General features: G+C 41.1%; 1 protein-coding gene across 1 annotated transcript in view; it reads right to left on the bottom strand.

Annotated features, from left to right (window-relative positions):
• The window catches only part of LOC134359954 (double-strand-break repair protein rad21 homolog), a 100,200-nt gene that overhangs the window by 32,904 nt on the left and 45,413 nt on the right, over positions 1 to 21,883 (bottom strand). Inside the window, exons 9-10 of the mRNA XM_063073853.1 lie at positions 11,817 to 11,928; positions 4,333 to 4,478 (exon numbers count right to left, since the gene is read on the bottom strand). Coding sequence (XP_062929923.1) covers positions 4,333 to 4,478; positions 11,817 to 11,928 — 258 coding nt within the window. The remainder of the gene's footprint in view (positions 1 to 4,332; positions 4,479 to 11,816; positions 11,929 to 21,883) is intronic.

Raw genomic sequence — 21,883 nt, 5'->3', positions numbered from 1 at the left:
TAAATGTCCTTGGGAAATCATTATAGTGGTGTTCAATTGTATAAACATGGATTCAGCCTGGAGTTAGAAGCTAAGTGAAAAGACAGGTTTTATACCTCAGGAATAAAACTATTGAGGTACCTTCAGGTATGGTGGTATGGGAAATGTCAGGACAATGGACACTGCTAAGAGTCAAATGAACTCCAGGAATACATGGTACTGACTGTGAGCAATTTCTGATCAGAACTGATGATAAGCAGTACAGTCACAGAATAATACATCTTGCAATTCATTAACAGCTTCAGATTCTAAAGGAAGTCTAATTCTACACAAACTGTCTATCATTTCCCGTACTTTTGGAAAGGCTGTAATCTCGCAAGCTTACATACATGATCAGTATATTGTCTCAGCTACATAGAGGAAAAGTCATCTTGCCAGTGATGAAGTGCTCACAAACTGTAAAATATAGATGACACTCAGCTGCCTGGAATGAGCCATAAGACCTAGGAGCACCATTAGGCCATTTGGCTCATCGAGTGTGCTCCACCATTCCATCATAGCTGATTTATTATCCCTCTAAAGCCCATTCTCCTCAATTTCTCCCCATAACCTTTGACACCCTGATTAATCAAGAACCTACAAATCACCACTTTAAATATACTCAATGACTTGGCCTCCACAGCCGCCTGTGACAATGAATTCCAGAAATTCACCACCCCCTAGCTGAAGAAATTTCTTCTCATCTTTGTTCTAAATGGATGCCCCTCTATTCTGAGGCTATGGTCCTAGACTCCCCCACTATGGGAACGATTCTCTCCACATCCACTCTATCAAGACTGTTCAATATTCGATAGGTTTCAATGAGATTCTTCTAAACTCCAGCGAGTACAGCTCATTTACACTTTCTTCTAGAAATCATTCTCTTGAACCTCCTCTGGACCATCTCCAATGTCAATATCTCTTTTCTTTGATAAGAGGCCCAAAACTGTTCACAATACTTCAAGTGCAGTCTGACCAATGCCTTATAAAGCTTCAGCATTACATTCTTGCTCTTATTCTCTAGTTCTCTCGAAATGAACGCTAACATTGCATTTGCCTTCCTTACCACCGATTCAACCTGCAAGTTAACCTTTAGAAAATCCTGCATGAGATCTCCCAAGTCCCTTGGCTCCTCTTATTTTTGAATTTTTTCCTATGTTCCCTCTAAGGTGTGCACGTGCACACATCTTTTGCGACTAAGGAATTTAAACTGCACACTAAAGATTGTTACCCACTACCTATTTGGCATGTTAAGTGTATTTCACTGTTGTACACAATTACATTTCCCTTTCTGGTTTCTGATGTGGATGGCGGTGACAAAGTGGAGTTTGCGATGAATTGTCTACAAATTTTAGAATTGGCTTAATTATATTGTTTTTATTGAAGAAAATATTGACTCATCATGTCAAATTCCAAAGAAGTAAAGGTTGTGAGCACAAAAGAACTACTGGTTCACTTATAGCAGAATGGCTTAATGAAACAGTAGAAACTGCTACACCGAAAGCTCACGAGGTCAGGTATGTCATGTTGTATAGTGTATATGAGAAATAAGACTCATTGATGTGTATAATTTTATTTACTTTAAACAATGAACAACAAACTGGACTTCGTAGTTTATTATTCTTAGAATCGCTTGAGGTTAACTTCCACTTCAAAATTCAGTGCACAGATGTTGTTATCACTGGGCAAAAAATTACACAGCACAAGATTTTTGCGCACACTGATCATTACAAATTAGAGGCAACATTTGTCGACAACTTTATTCCTTCTACAAAAGTGCATGCCCATACACTTCCCTACACTATATTCTATCTGTCACTTCTTTGCCCATTCTCCCAATCTGTCCAAGTCCTTCTGCAGATTCCCTGCTTCCTCATTACTAATTGCCCCTCCACCTATCTTCGTATTGTCTGCAAAACTTGTCACAATGCCATCAATTGTCATGTAAATTACTGACAGATAACACAAAAAGAAGTGCTACCAACACTCACCTCTGCAAGGCAACACTAGTCACCAGCATCCAATCAGAAAATAGTCCCTTTATTCCTACTCTTTTGCCAATGCTCTATCTATGCTAGTATGTTTCCTGTAATACCATGGGTTATTATCTTGTTATGTGCAAAAAGGCCTTCTGAACATCCAAGTAAACAACATCCACTGCCTCTCTTTTGGCTACCTTGCAGATTATTTCCTCAAAGAATTCCAGCAGCTTGTCAGGCAAGATTTTCCCTTAAGGAAAACATGCTGACTTTGCTGATTTTATCATGTGCCTCCAAGCACCTCGAAACCTCATCCTTAATAATAGACTCCAACATTTTCCCAACCACTGAAGTCAGGCTAATTGGCTTATAATTTCCTTACTTCTTTTTTGGCAAAATTTGAAAGAGCTATATACACTCAGTGGACTCTTTATTAGGCACAGGAGTGGAACCCAGTGTGGGGCACTAAGGTTCGACAAATTGTGCGTTCAGAGATGCTCTTCTGAACACCACTATTTTAGCAAATCATTAATTCAGTTACTGCCATCTCCCTGTCACTTTGAAACACTCTGACCTCTCTCAAGAACAAGGCATTTTTGCCCACAGTACTGCCACTCACTATGTTTTTTATTTGGTTTTTGCACCATTCTTTGTAAACTCTAGAAACTGCTGTGTGAAAAAATCTCAGGAGATCCATATTTTCTGAGATACTCAAACCACCCTGTCTGGCACCACAACCCATTCCACGGCCAAAGTCACATAGATCACATTTCTTCTCCATTCTGACGTTTGGTCTGAAAAATAAATGAACCTCTTGATGATGTCTACATGCTTTTATGCATTAAGTTGCTGCCGCGATTGGCTGATTAGATATTTGCATTAACAAGAAGGTGTACAAGTATATCTAAAGAAGTGGACAGTCAGTGTATATAATACATATTCTTATTGTAATTTATAGTGTATTTTACGTACTACACTGTACTGTTGCCATAATACAACAGATTTCATGACATGTCAGTGATAATAAACCTGATTCTGATTCTGAAGAGTATTCTGCAATACATGACTTCCCTCCAGGTGTATCATACATTATCAAATATCTGGCCCAACACTGGCATGCAAAGCGACAGAAAGAACTGGGCACAATTTCTCAAACAGTGATATTCACACAATGTATTCAAGACTTGCAAGAGGAAACACTGGTTTTCAATCTCATATCTCATAAAGTTGATACTACTCTTTCCAATTTCTAGACACAACACTCTAATCTTCCTGTGAGATAGGTTCCGAGAAATACTTCAGAACAGCTTCTGCTCTATTGGCATCAATTTGCATGAAGTATGGCAAAAATATGTTTAAACAAGACTTTAAAATTCATCTTTGTTTAGGTATCAGAGTGGAAGTGAAATTAGCTACAAAGAATTTCATGGTCATTATGTTTAAAAATTGTTTTTCATCAAACCTGCATTAAAATGCCTATGCATTAGACTTCTTTCTGTAAGCAATTTGATTATTTCTAAGTGCTTAATTTGCTGATTCAATTTTTTCCCTTGTGATTTTAAGAGTTTAAGAGTTGTGAGGTAATGACGCAGCTCTATAAAATTCTGGTTAGGCCACACTTGGAGTACTGTGTCCAGTTTTGGTCACCTCACCATAGGAAGGATGTGGAAGCATTGGAAAAGGTACAGAGGAGATTTACCAGGATGCTGCTGGTTTAGAGAATATGCATCATGATCAGAGATTAAGGGAGCTAAGGCTTTACTCTTTGGAGAGAAGGAGGATGAGAGGAGACATGATAGAGGTATACAAGATATTAAGAGGAATAGATAGAGTGGACAGCCAGCGCCTCTTCCCCAGGGCACCACTGCTCAATACAAGAGGACATGGCTTTAAGGTAAGGGGTGGGAAGTTCAAGGGAGATATTAGAGGAAGGTTTTTTACTCAGAGAGTGGTTAGTGCCTGGAATGCACTGCCTGAGTCAGTGGTGAAGGCAGATACACTAGTGAAATTTAAGAGACTACTAGACAGGTATATGGAGGAATTTAAGGTGGGGGGTTATATGGGAGGCAGGGTTTAAGGGTCAGCACAACGTTGTGGGCCAAAGGGCCTGTACTGTGCTGTACTATTCCATGTTCTATGATTGTTGTTCTGGCCCATTCTGATGCTTCCATAATATAAACATCTGCAACTCTCACACTATGAAGTTATAAAAAGATCACTAATATTAAGCGTTATAAAAAGATCACTAATATTAAGCGTTATAAAAAGATCATTAATATTAAGCGTTATGTCATTGTTAATCCAGAATGAAATAACTGCTGTTACAGACACTTACCAAATCATAGATCTCTTTTTCAAATAAACTTTCATGGTCTTCACACACTTTGTGGACAGATATCGGTCTGTGATCAGTGCTACTTCTTCTGGATTCAGTTATTAGAGAATCTTGCAAAACACAAGGTTCCTCCACAATATGCAAATCTTTATCAAATTCTAAAATATAAGCAGGTGAAAGAAAGAAAAAGAACTCATTTGCAGATACTTCAGCCAGAATTTGCTTGAGCTGGCTTTATATCTTTAAAAGTAGTTTAATTATTTTATACAAAATTTTACATCAGCATACATTTCTCAAATAAAAACACTTATTTTCTGTTGTTGAATCATAACCATAAGAACATAGGAGCAGAATTAGGCCATCTGGCCCATCGAGTCTGCTTCGCCATTCAATCATGGCTGATCCTTCTTTTTCCTCCTCAACCGCAGTTCCTGGCCTTCATCCCGTAACCTTTCATACCATATCCAATCAAGAACCTATCAATCTTGGCCTTAAATATACCCAACAACCTGGTGTCCACAGCTGCATGTGGCAAAAAATTCCACAAATTCACCATCCTTTGACTAAAGAAATTTCTCTGCATCTCTGTTTTGAAAGGGCACCCCTTTATCCTGAGGCTGTCCCTCTTGTTCCAGATTCTCCCACCATGGGAAACATCTTTTCCACATCTATTCTGTCTAGGGCTTTCAACATTCAGAAGGTTTCAATGAGATCTCTCCTTCTGAATTCCAGCGAGTACAGACCCAGAGCCATCAAGCGTTCCTCATATGATAACTCTTTCATTCCTGGAATCATCCTTGTGAACCTCCTCTGGACCCTCTCCAATGCCAGTGCATTTCTTCTAAGATGAGGAGCCAAAAACTGTACAAAATACTCAAGGTGAGGCCTCACCAGTGCCTTATAAAGCCTCAGCATCATATCCTTGCTGTTGTATTCTAGAACCCTTGAAATGAATGCTAACATGGCATTTGCCTTCCTCACCACCAACTCAACCAGCAAGTTAACCTTCTGGGTGTTCTGCACAAGCACTCCCAAGTCCCTTTGCATCTCAGGTTTTTGGATTTTCTCCCTGTTTGGAAAATAGTCCACACATTTATTTCTCCTACCAAAGTGCATGACCATGCATTTTCCAACATTATAATTCATTTGCCACTTTCTTTATACTTTATACTTTATTGTCGCCAAACAATTGATACTAGAACGTACAATCGTCACAGCGATATTTGATTCTGTGCTTCCCATTCCCTGAATTACAAATATTAAATATTAAAAATATTTAAAATAGTAAAAATTTGTAAATATTAAAAAGTTAAATTATAAATCATAAATAGAAAATAGAAAAATGGAAAGTAAGGTAGTGCAAAAAAACCGAGAGGCAGGTCCGGATATTTTCTTGCCCATTCTCCTAATCTAAGTCCTTCTGCATCCTACCTGTTCCTCAACGCTTTCTGCCCCTCCGCCAATCTTTGTATCATCTGCAAACTTGGCAACAAAGCCATCTATTGATTCATCGAAATTATTTGTATATACAGCATAAAAAGAAGTGGTCCCAACACGACCCCTGCGGAACACCACTAGTCACTGGCAGCCAACCATACAAGGATCCTTTTATTCCCACTCGCTGCCTCCCACCAATCAACCAATGCTCTAATCTTGTTAGTAACTTTCCTGTAATACCATGGGCTCTTAACTTAGTAAGCAGTCTCATGTGTGGCACCTTGTCAAAGGCCTTCTGAAAATCCAAATATACAACATCCACTCCATCCCCTTTATTTATCCTACTTGTAACCTCTTCAAAAAATTGCAACAGGTTCATCAGGCAAGATTTTCCCTGAAGGAAACCATGCTGACTTTGTACTATCTTGTCCTGCATCACTAAGTACTCCATTACGTCAACAATTGACTCTAACATCTTCCCAACCACTAAGGTCAGGCTAACTGGTTTATAATTTCTTTTCTGCTGCTTTCCTCCTTTCTTAGAGTGAAGTGATATTTGCAATTTTCCAGTCCTCTGGCACCATGTCAGAGTCCAATGATTTTTGAAAGATCATTTCTAATGCCACCACAATCTCTAACACCACCTCTTTCAGAACCCTAGGGTGCAGTTCATCTGGTCCAGGTGACTTTCAGCCTGATACAGCTAAAAAGCACAACTGCTTCCAAGGTCAGTACAGTCAACAAAGACGTCTTAATGCGTTTAAATGAACTATCGCCGCTTAAAACCGACGGAAACAACACCGATTGTGGTCGGAAGTGCCCACAGAGGACACTGTCTGGTGAATAAAGTCGATGATCTCAGAGCTAGGGTGCTGAATCAAAGGGACATTAGAACTGCGTGGGTCCTTTGTTTCATGGAATCCTGGTTAACCCCTTCTGTACCAGATGCAGCGATCCAGATTGACGGTTTTACTATACACCACCAGGATTGATCTATAGTCTCTCAAAAGCAGAGGTGGAGTATGCCTCATGATCAACTCTTCTTGGTGCACAAATATATCAGTGCTGTCCCAATTCTGCTTACCAGACCTGGAATATCTAGCAGTAAAGTGCCATCCTTTTTACCCACCACAGGAGTTCTCTGGAGTCATTTTGGTAGCAGTTTACCAAAGTTGCAGTACCTCCCTCTGCAATTGGATCCTCAACTTCCTAACCGGAAGACCACAATCTGTGTGGATTGGTGATAACATATCCTCCTTGCTGACGATCAACACCTATGCATCTCAGTTGTGTGTGCTTCGCCCTCTGCTCTACTCTCTATATACATGACAGTGTGGCTAAGCATAGCTCAAATACCATCTATAAGTTTGCTGACGATACAACCATTGTTGGTAGAATCTCAGGTGGTGACGAGAAGGTATACAGGAGTGAGATATGCCAACTTGTGGAGTGGTGCCACAGCAAAACCTGGCACTCAACGTCAGTAAGACGAAAGAGCTGATTGTGGACTTGGACTTCAGGAAGGGTAACATGAAGGAACACGTACCAATCCTCATAGAGGGATCAGAACCATATAACCATATAACAATTACGGCACAGAAACAGGCCATCTCAGCCCTTCTAGTCCGTGCCGAACTCTTCCTCTCACCTAGTCCACCCGACCTGCACTCAGCCCATAACCCTCCATTCCTTTCCTGTCCATATAGCTATCCAATTTAACTTTAAATGACAACATCGAACCTGCCTCAACCACTTCTGCTGGAAGTTCATTCCACACAGCTACTACTCTCTGAGTAAAGAAGTTCCCCCTCATGTTACCCCTAAACTTTTGCCCTTTAAGTGGAGAGAAGTGGAGAGAGTGAGCAGCTTCAAGTTCCTGGGTGTCAAGATCTCTGAGGATCTAGCTTGGTCCCAACACATCGATGTAGTTCTAAAGAAGGCAAGACAGCAGCTATATATTAGGAGGTTGAAGAGATTTGGCATGTCAACAAATACACTCAAAAAGTTCTTTAGTCGTACCATGGAGAGCATTCTGACAGGCTGCAACACTGTCTGGTACAGAGGGGCTACAGGACCGAAAGAAGCTGCAGAAGGTTGTAAATCTACGCAGCTCCATCTAGGATCCCAGCCTACAAAGTATCCAGGACATCTTCAGGGAACGGTGTCTCAGAAAGGCAGTGTCCATTAAGGACCTCTAGCACCCAGGGCATGCCTTTTTCTCACTGTTACCATCAGGTAGGAGGTACAGAAGCCTGAAGGCACACATTCAGCGATTCAAGAACAGCTTCTTCCCCTCCGCCATCTGATTCCTAAATGGACATTGAATCTTTGGACACTACCTCACTTTTTTTAATATACAGTATTTCTGTTTTTGCACATTTTTAAAAATCTATTCAATATATGTAATTTATTTACTTGTTTATTTATTATTATTTTTACTTTTTTTTTCTCTGCTAGATTATATATTGCATTGAACTAACAAGTTTCACGTCACATGCCAGTGGTAATAAACCTGATTCTGATTCTTATGTACCATTAGGTCTTTCAGCTTCTTAAGCACCTTCTCTCTTGTAATAGTGACTGCTCCAACTTCTCTTCCTTCACACACTACAACATCAGGCATAGTGCTAGTGTCTTCCACAGTGAAGTCTGATGCAAAACACTCATTTATTTCATCAGCTATCTCCTTGTTCGTGTTATTATTTCTGCTGCCTCATTTTCTAGCGGTCCTATATCCACTCTCATTTCTCTTTTATTTTTAACATACTTGAAGAATCCACTTTGATATTATTTGCTAGATTGCTTTCCTTTTTCATTTTTTCCCTTCTAATGATCTTTTAAGTTGCTCTCTGTAGGTTTTTAAAAATTTCCCAATCCTCTATTTTCCCACTAATTTTTGCTTTGTTGTATGCCCTTGCTTTTGCTTTTACAATAGCTTTGACTTTCCTCGTCAGCCACGGTTGTACTATTTTACCTTTTGAGTACTTCTTCATTTTTGGAATACATATGTCTTGCACCTTCTTTATTTTTCCCAGAAACATACGCCATTGCTGCTCTGCTGACAACCTCGTCAGCAGCTCCTTCCAGTTTACTTTGGCCAAGTCCTCTCTCATACAGCTGTAATTTCCCTTACTCCACTGAAATACTGCTACATCAGACTTTACTTTCTCCCTATCACATTTCAAATTGAACTCAATCATATTGTGATCACTGGTTCCTAAGGGTTCTTATACCTTAAGCTATCTAATTGCCTCTGGTTCATTACAAAACACCAATCCAGTATAGCTGATCCTCTAGTAGGCTCAACAACAAACTGTTCTAAAAAGCTATCTCTTAGGCATTCAACAAACTCACTCTCTTAAGATTCATTAACATTACCAATGAGTAATGTTAGTGAGCTACAAACTTAGAGGTACATACTGATAAACTAAGGGTCCAAGTGAAAATCCTATCATATTAGCTTGTGCTTTTGAACTTAGAACAAAGACCTGGTAACCATTGAGCCCTTGTTTAGGTTGGTCAAAGAGCAGCATCTTAAAGATGGTGTCAACTGTAGGCAAAACCAAAAATGTGCATGCCAGAATTCATTTGCAAATTAAAACTACTGCATTCAGCTTTCACAATTTGTTTCCCTCATACAGGACAAACCAAGTCAGATTGGACTACCACTTTTCAAAACATCTCTATTAAGTCGACTGGGAAGACCCTATGCTTTTAGTTGCCCACCATGTTTATTCTCCATTCCACCTGCACTGTGACCTCTCTGACTTTGACGTCTTGTGCTCTTCCAATGAAGCCCATTCCAAGCTTGAGGATCAGTAGCCCATTTTCCAAGTAGGCAAGTGATAACCTTGAGGACCCAATAATGAACTGAATAATTTCAGAACAGCAACCTTTGCAACTTCTCTATCCATCTTGTATCTACCAAATTAGAATATGCTGTATATTTCCTAATTTTGAAGGAAGACTGTTAACACTTTCTCCCTCCACTGCTGCTACTTGACCTGTATTTCCAGCATTTTCAGTTTGTTATTTCAGATCCTAGCATCTGCAGTTCTTTTTTCTTCAGTGTTTTTTTGAATGATGGGATAGCATGTAGGTAAGAAGTCAGGCTGAATCCTGGCTGGCAATGGAGTCACAGCACAGGCACAGGGATGGGTAAAGAACCATTTGAAATTTATCTGACTACAAACTAGATAAAACAGAATGAAAGTAACACCCAGTCTGCTTTCCAGCAGAATGACTTAGGGTAGATACCCCAAGTAGTGCCCTCAGAAAGATATGTAATATTTAAATTTTATGCTCTGGCCTTGGGCATCCTGATGCCATGAAGTGTTTCATAGATTTACAAGGTTCCATCACAATCTTTCAGGGATGAAGCGGTGACAAAGAGAGACTTACTCTCTCATACCTAGAACAGAATGGCAGAGTTCTAGAGATTTGTTGGCTAGCAGTTATTCAGAAATTATAAAGTTATTGGCATCTTATAAAATTGTTCTCAAATAATTTACTCTACACATTAACCATGATCAAGAGTTGATTCCGGTCAAGATAATGCCTGCGTACAATGCTATCCAGTCGACATCTTCTGGATAGACTGTGAAACCATAAATTTCACTTCTTTTATGTCTTTTACATTTGTTTTTCATCTTGAATGTGATTCAGGAATTGTTGGAGCTTGTGATTTGAAGTTTGGAGATCGTTTGGGTGTTTCAGAACTCTGCAGTCCCTGAGAGAATTCCAGGAGACAGAGGCAGCATGCACGAACCTCGTGGCGAGAAGTCTGCAGGCAAAGCATGATTCAGCATTCAACAGCATTTCTCAGATTAGAGCTTCCATTGTTCATCGATTAAAGCAATGAGGGAGACGGAAACATCAAGGTGAATGCGGAAGGTAAGCGCTGCTGGCTGCCTTTTGATCGCTGGTGGGATTGCTCTGCCGCTGGAGAAGGGAGACTGCCTCTTGGTCACTGATGGGATTGCTCTGCTGCCAGAGAGGGGAGACTGCCACTTGATCACTAGTAGGATTGCTCTGCTACCGGAGAAGGAAGACTGCCTTTTGATCACCGGTGGAATCGATCTGCTGCTGGAGATATGAGAGCCTGCCACTGTGCCAGGAGAATGTTACCCAGGTTTTCTGCATTTTGGATATGAACTTGGACTGTGGACTTTTTTTTCGATCTTGCAGTTTCTTTATATTCTGTGTATTTCATCCAATCTTTCTAATTTTTTTTTTGTGTGCAGTGGAGATTTGGGGGTCGATGTGCCTGTTCCGCTTTTGTTCGTTTTTTTTGTGCAGGGAGTAGGGATTTGGGGGCTGATGATCGAGCTGCATTCTTTCCCTTCTTGGTTTTGTGACTATCTGGGGAAGAATTTCAGAGCTGTAAACTTTGATAATAAATGGACCTTTGAACCTCTGAAGAGATTTCTGCTTTTGCAATTTTTCTGTTGCCAATAAATCAGAAGATACAGTAACACATCATAACATGATGTATCGCAGAACAAAGAGAAACTTTTGCAAAATCCAGATGAAAAGGTGCAAATCTGCTCTGTACAATGTTAGATGTGTAAAATAATTGCTTATCAGCAATAAATGGCTCTGAATATGGTAGTACCATCTATATTTTAAATATTATGAACACAGGTTAGCAGTTGTGTGTTGCTAAAAGCAACACATCATCTTATTTTAATTATTCCAACATTTAAAAAAGTCTTTTAGTCACCTGAGACCTCATTTTATAGGACCAAGCAAAACTATGCACCAAAGAATTTGCTGTTATGCACAATGTGCTAAGAATGAGCCTGTGCTTTGTTTTTCAAGTATCAGTTTTCCTGTATTTTGCCATTCTAAAGTTTTAACATAACATTAATACTTAATTATTTCCAAAATTATTCATCACTGAAGAGGAGAGATGGAAATGAAATTATGTAAATATAAAGCAGGCATCTCCTTGAAGTTAACATTTCCTGCACAGATCCTTCATTCTTTTAAACTATTACAAAACAAATCTATTTGAAATATGCTAGATAAAATCTTCAATTACTTACCAATTACATGTTCCTCACTTCTTGTTTGTTCAATATCATATGTTCCCTCCAGAGCATCATTCTGATTGTTTTTCTCCCAAGGTAGACATTTTCTAAGGCAACGTCTGAACAACTGATGAACCAAGCGAGATAATTTGTAATTAAGCATCTAATAAGTTCACATTGAGTGCATTGGTTGCTGCACAAACTGCTTTCTAACAATGTAATATAAAAACCTGCCAACAGTCTGACAGGAATCTCTTGTAGTACTGATGTTGCAATGGCAACAACATTGGACTTGAACTATTCTTTAACTGTGGCAAACTTTAAGATCAATGTTTATTTATTACTAAAGTACATATACAGTATGTCACTACATACAACCCTGAGATTCATTTTCTTGCCAACATTCTCAGTAGAACAAGGAAATACAATAGAACTAATGAAAAATAACACACAAAGACTGACATGCAACCAACGTGCAATAGAAGACAAACTGTGCAAACACAAAAAAAAATCCAAATAAATAAACAAACACCTAAGTAAATAGTACTGAGACTATGAGTTGTAGAGTCCTTGAAAGTGAGTCTGCAGGTTGTGTTCAGTGATCAGTTCTGGGGTGAAGTAAGTGAAGTTATCCACGCTGGATCAGGAACCCGAAGGTTGAAGGTTAATAACTGTTCCTGAATCTGATGAACTAGGACTTCAGGCTCAGGTAGTTTTAATGAATTTTGTAAGGCCATTTCTTTTGTTCAATTTTAATAGAAAGTGAATATTCACTTCCAAAGCAACTTACATGGTTTCTGAACTACTTTACTGTTCGTATCATTATTGTATCAAGAAAAGTATAACAGCCAATATGCACGCAGCAAGCACTCAGAACATATGAAAAAAATGACTAGATAATTTCTTTAAATGATGCTGATGAAAATGAACACAAGATGCATAACCATCAGAGGGAAGTAATTTGCCACTGCAGTAAGTTCAGAAGGAATTCTAGGCAGCTTCTAGAGTAGGTTGCATGGTCGGCACGACATTGTGGGCTGAAGGGCCTGCAATGTGCTGTAGATTTTCCATGTTTCTATGAATTCTGTTTGGCTTTAGAGGGTTGAATTTTAAAAGACAATCAGAAGTACATTGACTTGCAAAATTGGCTGATCATGATATACTTTATCATTTCAACACAGATTTGTCAGAGCTGTGACCATCTGAGTGCTTTGATATCTTATCTCAGGATATGTTTGTTGGAAGAATGACTTCAAATGAAGATGCACCAACATGGTTTTCCTTTCAGTTATGGACTAGTAACTTTGATGGGCCAAGCTGGTCACAGTATTTAAATTTCCTGGTGTTTAAAGGTATTTTCAGCAGCAATATTTAGTTATTGTTGTCTAAAACAATAAGGCGTGAGGAGGTTAGTTCACAACAGAGGGATGGGAACCAGTGCAGAGAGACAGAGGGGTGTAAAGTGAGCGTAGAAGCAAAAAGTACAAAGGAGAAAAGTAAAAGTGGCAGGCCAACAAATCCAGGGCAAGCATTAAAAAGGGCCACTTTTCAACATAATTGTATAAGGGCTAAGAAAGTTGTAAAAGAGCGCCTGAAGGCTTTATGTGTCAATGCAAGGAGCATTCGTAATAAGGTGGATGAATTGAAAGTGCAGATTGTTATTAATGATTATGATATAGTTGGGATCACAGAGACATGGCTCCAGGGTGACCAGGGATGGGAGTTCAACGTTCAGGGATATTCAATATTCAGGAGGGATAGACATGAAGGAAGGGGAGGTGGGGTGGCGTTGCTGGTTAAAGAAACATAGAAACATAGAAACATAGAAAATAGGTGCAGGAGTAGGCCATTCGGCCCTTCGAGCCTGCACCGCCATTTATTATGATCATGGCTGATCATCCAACTCAGAACCCAGCCTTCCCTCCATACCCCCTGACCCCTGTAGCCACAAGGGCCATATCTAACTTCCTTTTAAACATAGCTAATGAACTGGCCTCAACAGTTTGCTGTGGCAGAGAATTCCACAGATTCACCACTCTCTGTGTGAAGAAGTTTTTCCTAATCTCGGTCCTAAAAGGCTTCCCCTCTATCCTCAAACTGTGACCCCTCGTTCTGAACCTCCCCAACATCGGGAACAATCTTCCCGCATCTAGCCTGTCCAATCCCTTTAGGATCTTATACGTTTCAATCAGATCCCCCCTCAATCTTCTAAATTCCAACGAGTACAAGAAGAGATTAACGCAATAGAAAGGAAGGACATAAGCCGGGAAGATGTGGAATCGATATGGGTAGAGCTGCGTAACACTAAGGGGCAGAAGACGCTGGTGGGAGTTGTGTACAGGCCACCTAACAGTAGTAGTGAGGTCGGAGATGGTATTAAACAGGAAATTAGAAATGTGTGCAATAAAGGAACAGCAGTTATAATGGGTGACTTCAATCTACATGTAGACTGGGTGAACCAAATTGGTAAAGGTGCTGAGGAAGAGGATTTCTTGGAATGTATGTGGGATGGTTTTTTGAACCAACATGTCGAGGAACCAACTGGAGAGCAGGCTATTCTGGACTGGGTTTTGAGCAATGAGGAAGGGTTAATTAGCGATCTTGTCGTGAGAGGCCCCTTGGGTAAGAGTGACCATAATATGGTGGAATTCTTCATTAATATGGAGAGTGAGATAGTTAATTCAGAAACAAAGGTTCTGAACTTAAAGAGGGGTAACTTTGAAGGTATGAGACGTGAATTAGCTAAGATAGACTGGCAAATGACACTTAAAGGATTGACGGTGGATATGCAATGGCAAGCATTTAAAGGTTGCATGGATGAACTACAACAATTGTTCATCCCAGTTTGGCAAAAGAATAAATCAAGGAAGGTAGTGCACCCGTGGCTGACAAGAGAAATTAGGGATAGTATCAATTCCAAAGAAGTAGCATACAAATTAGCCAGAGAAAGTGGCTCACCTGAGGACTGGGAGAAATTCAGAGTTCAGCAGAGGAGGACAAAGGGCTTAATTAGGAAGGGGAAAAAAGATTATGAGAGAAAACTGGCGGGGAACATAAAAACGGACTGTAAAAGCTTTTATAGATATGTAAAAAGGAAAAGACTGGTAAAGACAAATGTAGGTCCCCTGCAGACAGAAACAGGTGAATTGATTATGGGGAGCAAGGACATGGCAGACCAATTGAATAATTACTTTGGTTCTGTCTTCACTAAGGAGGACATAAATAATCTTCCAGAAATAGTAAGAGACAGAGGGTCCAGTGAGATGGAGGAACTGAGTGAAATACATGTTAGTAGGGAAGTGGTGTTAGGTAAATTGAAGGGATTGAAGGCAGATAAATCCCCAGGGCCAGATGGTCTGCATCCTAGAGTGCTTAAGGAAGTAGCCTAAGAAATAGTGGATGCATTAGTGATAATTTTTCAAAACTCGTTAGATTCTGGACTAGTTCCTGAGGATTGGAGGGTGGCTAATGTAACCCCACTTTTTAAAAAAGGAGGGAGAGAGAAACCGGGGAATTATAGATCGGTGGTGGGGAAACTGCTGGAGTCAGTTATCAAGGATGTGATAACAGCACATTTGGAAAGCGGTGAAATGATCGGACAAAGTCAGCATGGATTTGTGAAAGGAAAATCATGTCTGACGAATCTCATAGAATTTTTTGAGGATGTAACTAGTAGAGTGGATAGGGGAGAACCAGTGGATGTGGTATATTTGGATTTTCAAAAGGCTTTTGACAAGGTCCCACACAGGAGATTAGTGTGCAAACTTAAAGCACACGGTATTGGGGGTAAGGTATTGGTGTGGGTGGAGAATTGGTTAGCAGACAGGAAGCAAAGAGTGGGAATAAACGGGACCTTTTCAGAATGGCAGGCGGTGACTAGTGGGGTACCGCAAGGCTCAGTGCTGGGACCCCAGTTGTTTACAATATATATTAATGACTTGGATGAGGGAATTAAATGCAGCATCTCCAAGTTTGCGGATGACACGAAGCTGGGTGGCAGTGTTAGCAGTGAGGAGGATGCTAAGAGGATGCAGGGTGACTTGGATAGGTTGGGTGAGTGGGCAAACTCATGGCAGATGCAATTTAATGTGGATAAATGTTAAGTTATCCACTTTGGTGGCAAAAATAGGAAAACAGATTATTATCTGAATGGTGGCCGATTAGGAAAAGGGGAGGTGCAACGAGACCTGAGTGTCATTATACACCAGTCATTGAAAGTGGGCATGCAGGTACAGCAGGCGGTGAAAAAGGCGAATGGTATGCTGGCACTTATAGCGAGAGGATTCGAGTACAGGAGCAGGGAGGTACTACTGCAGTTGTACAAGGCTTTGGTGAGACCACACCTGGAGTATTGTGTGCAGTTTTGGTCCCCTAATCTGAGGAAAGACATCTTTGCCATAGAGGGAGTACAAAGAAGGTTCACCAGATTGATTCCTGGGATGGCAGGACTTTCATATGAAGAAAGACTGGATGAACTGAGCTTGTACTCATTGGAATTTAGAAGATTGAGGGGGGATCTGATTGAAACGTATAAGATCCTAAAGGGATTGGACAGGCTAGATGCAGGAAGATTGTTCCCGATGTTGGGGAAGTCCAGAACGAGGGGTCACAGTTTGAGGATAGAGGGGAAGCCTTTTAGGACCGAGATTAGGAAAAACTTCTTCACACAGAGAGTGGTGAATCTGTGGAATTTTCTGCCACAGGAAACTGTTGAGGCCAGTTCATTGGCTATGTTTAAGAGGGAGTTAGATATGGCCCTTGTGGCTACAGGGGTCAGGGGGTATGGAGGGAAGGCTGGGGCGGGGTTCTGAGTTGGATGATCAGCCATGATCATAATAAATGGCGGTGCAGGCTCGAAGGGCCGAATGGCCTACTCCTGCACCTATTTTCTATGTTTCTATGTTTCTAAAACAACAGTGGTTCCCTGGAGACGATTTTTAATGGAGTACACATTTCCCCAGAGACAATTTTTAATGGAGTATATTGCAGAGAATTACTTAACAACATTATTAGCACAGGAAGGATACTCATCTACATTTCCCTTCATAATTAACTTGTATCCTGTATACATTACAGAAGTTGAACCAAGACTGGATTAATATTCTCATAAATATCCAATGGTGGCTCCTCTTTTCAATGGGGGTTTCTAACTTTTTTTAAACCCTTTAAGATGGCAATGCCAATGGATGCAATGGTCACTCCTGTTCCAATCAACAGTGAAATTTCTTGCCCTGTTTGCCCCTTCTGTGATGGAGAAACACTGTTGAGCATTAAGAACACTATAATCTGCAAGTATACCTCACTAGTGAGCAGAATAACAAAGGTGCTGCACAGTTACGGACTGACGTAGGGAGCATGCTCTCATTCTGTGGTCTACTACAGCTAACCAGGGAAGCTGCCGTCAGAAATATTGTGCTCGAACAAAGCACAATAAGCACACCGGTATTAAAGCGAGACAAAGCAAATCCATGCAGGCCCACTCTCCCATTGATTCTACTCACTAATGTCTAATCGCTAGAAAATAAACTGGTTTAGCTGCGTCTGTGTCTGAACCAGCGGGAGTTGAGGGGCTGTTGCACACTTGTCCTGACAGAAACGTGGCTTCAAGACACTATTCAAGACTTAGCCGTCCAGTTTGAAGACCTAATCTCCTTTCAGGCAGACAGAAACGCTGCGACCTATGGCAAGACCCATGGAGGAGGTACGTGCGTCTACATCAGTAAGAACTTTTGTGTGAATACCTCAGTAGTAATGGCCCATTGGTCACTGCAGATAGAGTTGTTAAAGGTGAAGTGAAGCCCTTCTACTTACTGAGGGAGTCCACTGCTATTGTGATTATTGCTGTATACATCCCCACCTCTGTGCTAGTTCTGAAGGAGCTCTGTAGGAGCTCCAAGGCACAATCTGCAGCCTTGAAACCACTCACCCCAGTAATATCTTCATTGTTGCTGGTTACTTCAATCATGTTAACTTAAAAACATTCCTGCCAAAGTTCTACCAGCATGTCATCTTCGCAACGAGAGAAGAGAATATATTAGACCTGGTTTAAACCAACATTCATGGAGCCCATAAGGCTATTCCCCAACCTCAGACCAATCCCTGCATTCTGATCTCTGGTTAAATGAGTCAAAAGCATACACTGGGAGATCAGGGCCTGGCTAGAAGGTGCCACCTCAGAGCCGCTGGACTGCTTTGAAAGCACGGACCAAAGCATATTCAGAGAGGGAGCTACCTACGATTATTACATCAACATTGATAAGTATGTGAGATCGGTGACTAGCTACAAAGGAAAGTGCATTGAGGATATTTGTCATGGTCCCGTCTGGCATCCCCCACCTTGCCATTTGCCTCAAGATTTGGGCCTCGATCACCTCATTTAGATTCCAATCATTCCCAAGTACCACTAACTACACGCACCTGCTTCCCATCAAACAGCAGGATAAAAACCCTGTGACCACAGCAAGAAGCCACCAGTTCGTTGGTCGACTCTTGTGAGAGTAAACCTTGTTTCCTGAGAACTGTTAGTTCTAAGCTTCGCATTGTCTCCTGGATACTGGCTCCCTGTTGGCGGAGGTGCTACGCCTAATGACTCTACCTCAGCATCTGTGTCCTGCACTTGGGTTCGTCCCCAGCCACGTCCTTGCAACAACATTACCATGATTAAACAGTACACTGCCAGGGCAAACCAGAAAACACAGCTGAATGCAGAGGTTTGTGCACTACCTAGGGACTGGGACGCTACCTTCAGATCAGAGGACAGGATGACTCTAAGGTCATGAGCCATGCTCTCCCATGCTATCAGGAAGGCAAAACATGAGTATGAACAGAAAATCCACAGGCACTTTTGTGATACAAGGGACACACGGCATATGTGACAAGGTATACAAACTATAGCCAAATATAAGTCAACAACAGTGATGCCTCCCTTCCTAATAGGCTGAATGCTTTCTGTGCACAATTGGATCAATTGAATGAGGACACCATAGAACCATAGAACATTACAGCACAGAAACAGGCTTTTTGGCCATTCTTGGCTATGCCAAACCATTTTTCTGCCTAGTCCCACCGACCTGCACACAGACCATATCCTTCCACACACCTCTCATCCATGTACCTGTCCAAGTTTTTCTTAAATGTTAAGAGTGAGCCCACACTTACCACTTCATCTGGCAGCTCATTCTACACTCCCACCACTCTCTGTGTGAAGAAGCCCCCCCCCAATGTTCCCTCTAAACTTTTCCCTCTTCACCCTTAACCCATGTCCTCTGGTTTTTTTCTCCCCTAGCCTCAGTAGAAAAAGCCTGATGCATTCACTCTATCTATACCCATCATAATTTCATATACCTCTATCAAATCCCCCCCTCATTCTTCTACGCTCCAGGGAATAAAGTCCTAACCTATCTCACCTTTCTCTGTAATTCAGTTTCTCAAGTCCCAGCAACATCCTTGTAAACCTTCTCTGCAGTCTTTCTACCTTATTAATATCTTTCCTATAATTTGGTCACCAAAACTGCACACAATACTCCAAATTCGGCCTCACCAATGCCTTATACAACCTCACCATAACACTCCAACTCCTTTACTCAATACTTTGATTTATAAAGGCCAATGTACCAAAAGCTTTCTTTACAACTCTATCTAGCTATTGACTATTGTCTACCTGTGATGCCACTTTTAGGGAGTTTTGTATCTGTATTCCCAGATCCCTCTGTTCTACTGCACTCCTCAGTGCCCTACCATTTACCTTGTATGTTCTACCTTGGTTTGTCCTTCCAAAGTGCAATACCTCACACTTATCTGTATTAAACTCCATCTGCATTTTTAGCCCATTTTTCCAGCTGGTCCAAATTCCTCTGCAAGCTTAATATTAATATTTACTAATTTTAACTATTTTGAATAATTGTAATCCAGGGAGTGTGAAGCACAGAATCAAATATCGCTGTGATGATTGTACGTTCTAGTACCAATTGTTTGGCGACAATAAAGTATAAGCTTTGAAAACCTTCCTCACTGTCCACTACACCTCCATCTTTGTATCATCTGCAAATTTGCTGATCCAGTTTACCATATTATCATCCAGATCATTGATATAGATACAAATAACAATGGACCCAGCACTGATCCCTGTGGCACACCACTAGTCACAGGCCTCCACTCAGAGAAGCAATCCTCCACTACCACTCTTTGGCTTCTTCCATTGAGCCAATGTCTAATCCAATTTACTACCTCTCCATGTATACCTAGCGACTAAATCTTCCTAACTAACCTCCCATGTGGGACCTTGTTAAAGGCATTACTGAAGTCCATGTAGACAACATCCACTGCCTTCCCTTCATCTACTTTCCTGGTAACCTCCTTGAAAAACTCTAATAGATTTGTTAAACATGACGTACCACGCACAAAGCCATGTTGACTCTCGCTGTCTATCCAAATACTTGTAGATCCTATCTCTTAGTGCTCTTTCCAATAATTTACCTACTACCGACGTTAAATTTACCAGCCTATAATTTCCCGGATTACTTTTAGAGCCTTTTTTAAACAATGGCACAACATGAGCTATCCTCCAATCCTCCGGCACCTCACCTGTAGATACCAACATTTTAAATATATCTGCCCCTTCAATTTCAACACTAGTCTCCTTCAAGGTCTGAGGGAATACTGTCAGGTCCTGGGGATTTATCTATTCTGATTTGCCTCAAGATAGCAAGCACCTCCTCCTCTTCAATCTGTATAGGTTCCATGACCTCACTACTTGTTTGCCCTAGTTCCATTGACTACATGCCAGTTAACTTAGTAAATACAGACGCAAAAAACCCATTTAAGATCTCCCCAATTACTTTTGGTTCCATACATAGCTGACCACTCTGATCTTCAAGAGGGCCAGTTTTATCCTTTACTATCCTTTTGCTCTTAACATACCTGTAGAAGCTCTTTGGATTATCTTTCACATTGACTGCCAAAGCAACCTCATGTCTTCTTTTAGCCCTCCTGATTTCCTGATGAATGGTCTTGGCCCGAAGCGTTGACTGTACCCCTTCCTAGAGATGCTGCCTGGCCTGCTGTGTTCACCAGCAACTTTGATGTGTGTTGCTTTTCTTTCTTAAGTTTTTTTGCACTTTTTATACTCCTCAAGCACCTTATTTGCTTCGTTTCCTATACATGTCATATATCTCTCTATTCTTCAACAGAGTTCCAGTATTAGATTAGGTTAGGTTATGAGGACACGCAGTCCTCGTTTATTGTCATTTAGAAATGCATGCATTAAAAAATGATACAATGCTCCTCCAGAATGATATCACAAAAAACACGGGACAAACCAAGACTAAAACTGACAACAAAAACATAAGGAATTCTGCAGATTCTGGAAATTCAAGAAACACACATCAAAGTTGCTGGTGAATGCAGCAGGCCAGGCAGCATCTCTAGGAAGAGATACAGTCGACATTTCGGGCCGAGACCCTCCATCCTGACAAAGTTACTAAAACTGACAAAATCACATTAATTATAACATATAGTTACAACAGTGCAAGGCAATATGTAATTTGATAAAGAGCAGTCCATGGGCACAGTAAAAAAAAAGTCTCAAAGTCCCGATAGCCCCATCATCTTCCAATTTGGAGGAGGAGAAGATGGCGGCGCGACGCAGCGCACAGCAACCATTCTGGTGAATGATATCTGTTATCTGTCAAGTAGGGTGCCATGCACAATCCTGATTTGATGGAGACAGACGTGAGAGCACGGAGGAACATCTGGAGAAACTTCTGAAATGCCTTCATCGCTGCCATTGCTACTGTGTGATTTAGAATCTTCGGAGGAGAAGGCCCCAAGTCCTCGGCTTTTCTTGTTGCTTGGCAGCCAGGGCGGGGTCAAAGCACTCGCCAGAGTTGGTGCTCGGTGCTCGGTGTCGGAGGGCTGGTCGGAGGCTCGAAGCTTTCCGACGGACTCAGAGTCGGCTGCTTCCAATGCAGCGGCAGTTGTTGGCGCCTGGAGGTTTATGGCAGGGAGAGTTTCTCCCTTTTGCCGCCTGCTATCAGGACTATCAGGAGTCGATCAGAACTTTGAGACTTTTTTTTACCGTGCCC

The sequence above is a fragment of the Mobula hypostoma genome, chromosome 2, assembly GCF_963921235.1.
Source record: "Mobula hypostoma chromosome 2, sMobHyp1.1, whole genome shotgun sequence".
Classification (NCBI taxonomy): domain Eukaryota; kingdom Metazoa; phylum Chordata; class Chondrichthyes; order Myliobatiformes; family Myliobatidae; genus Mobula; species Mobula hypostoma.
Note: the sequence above shows the minus strand (reverse complement) of the source record. Positions and strands in the feature narration are given on the sequence as shown.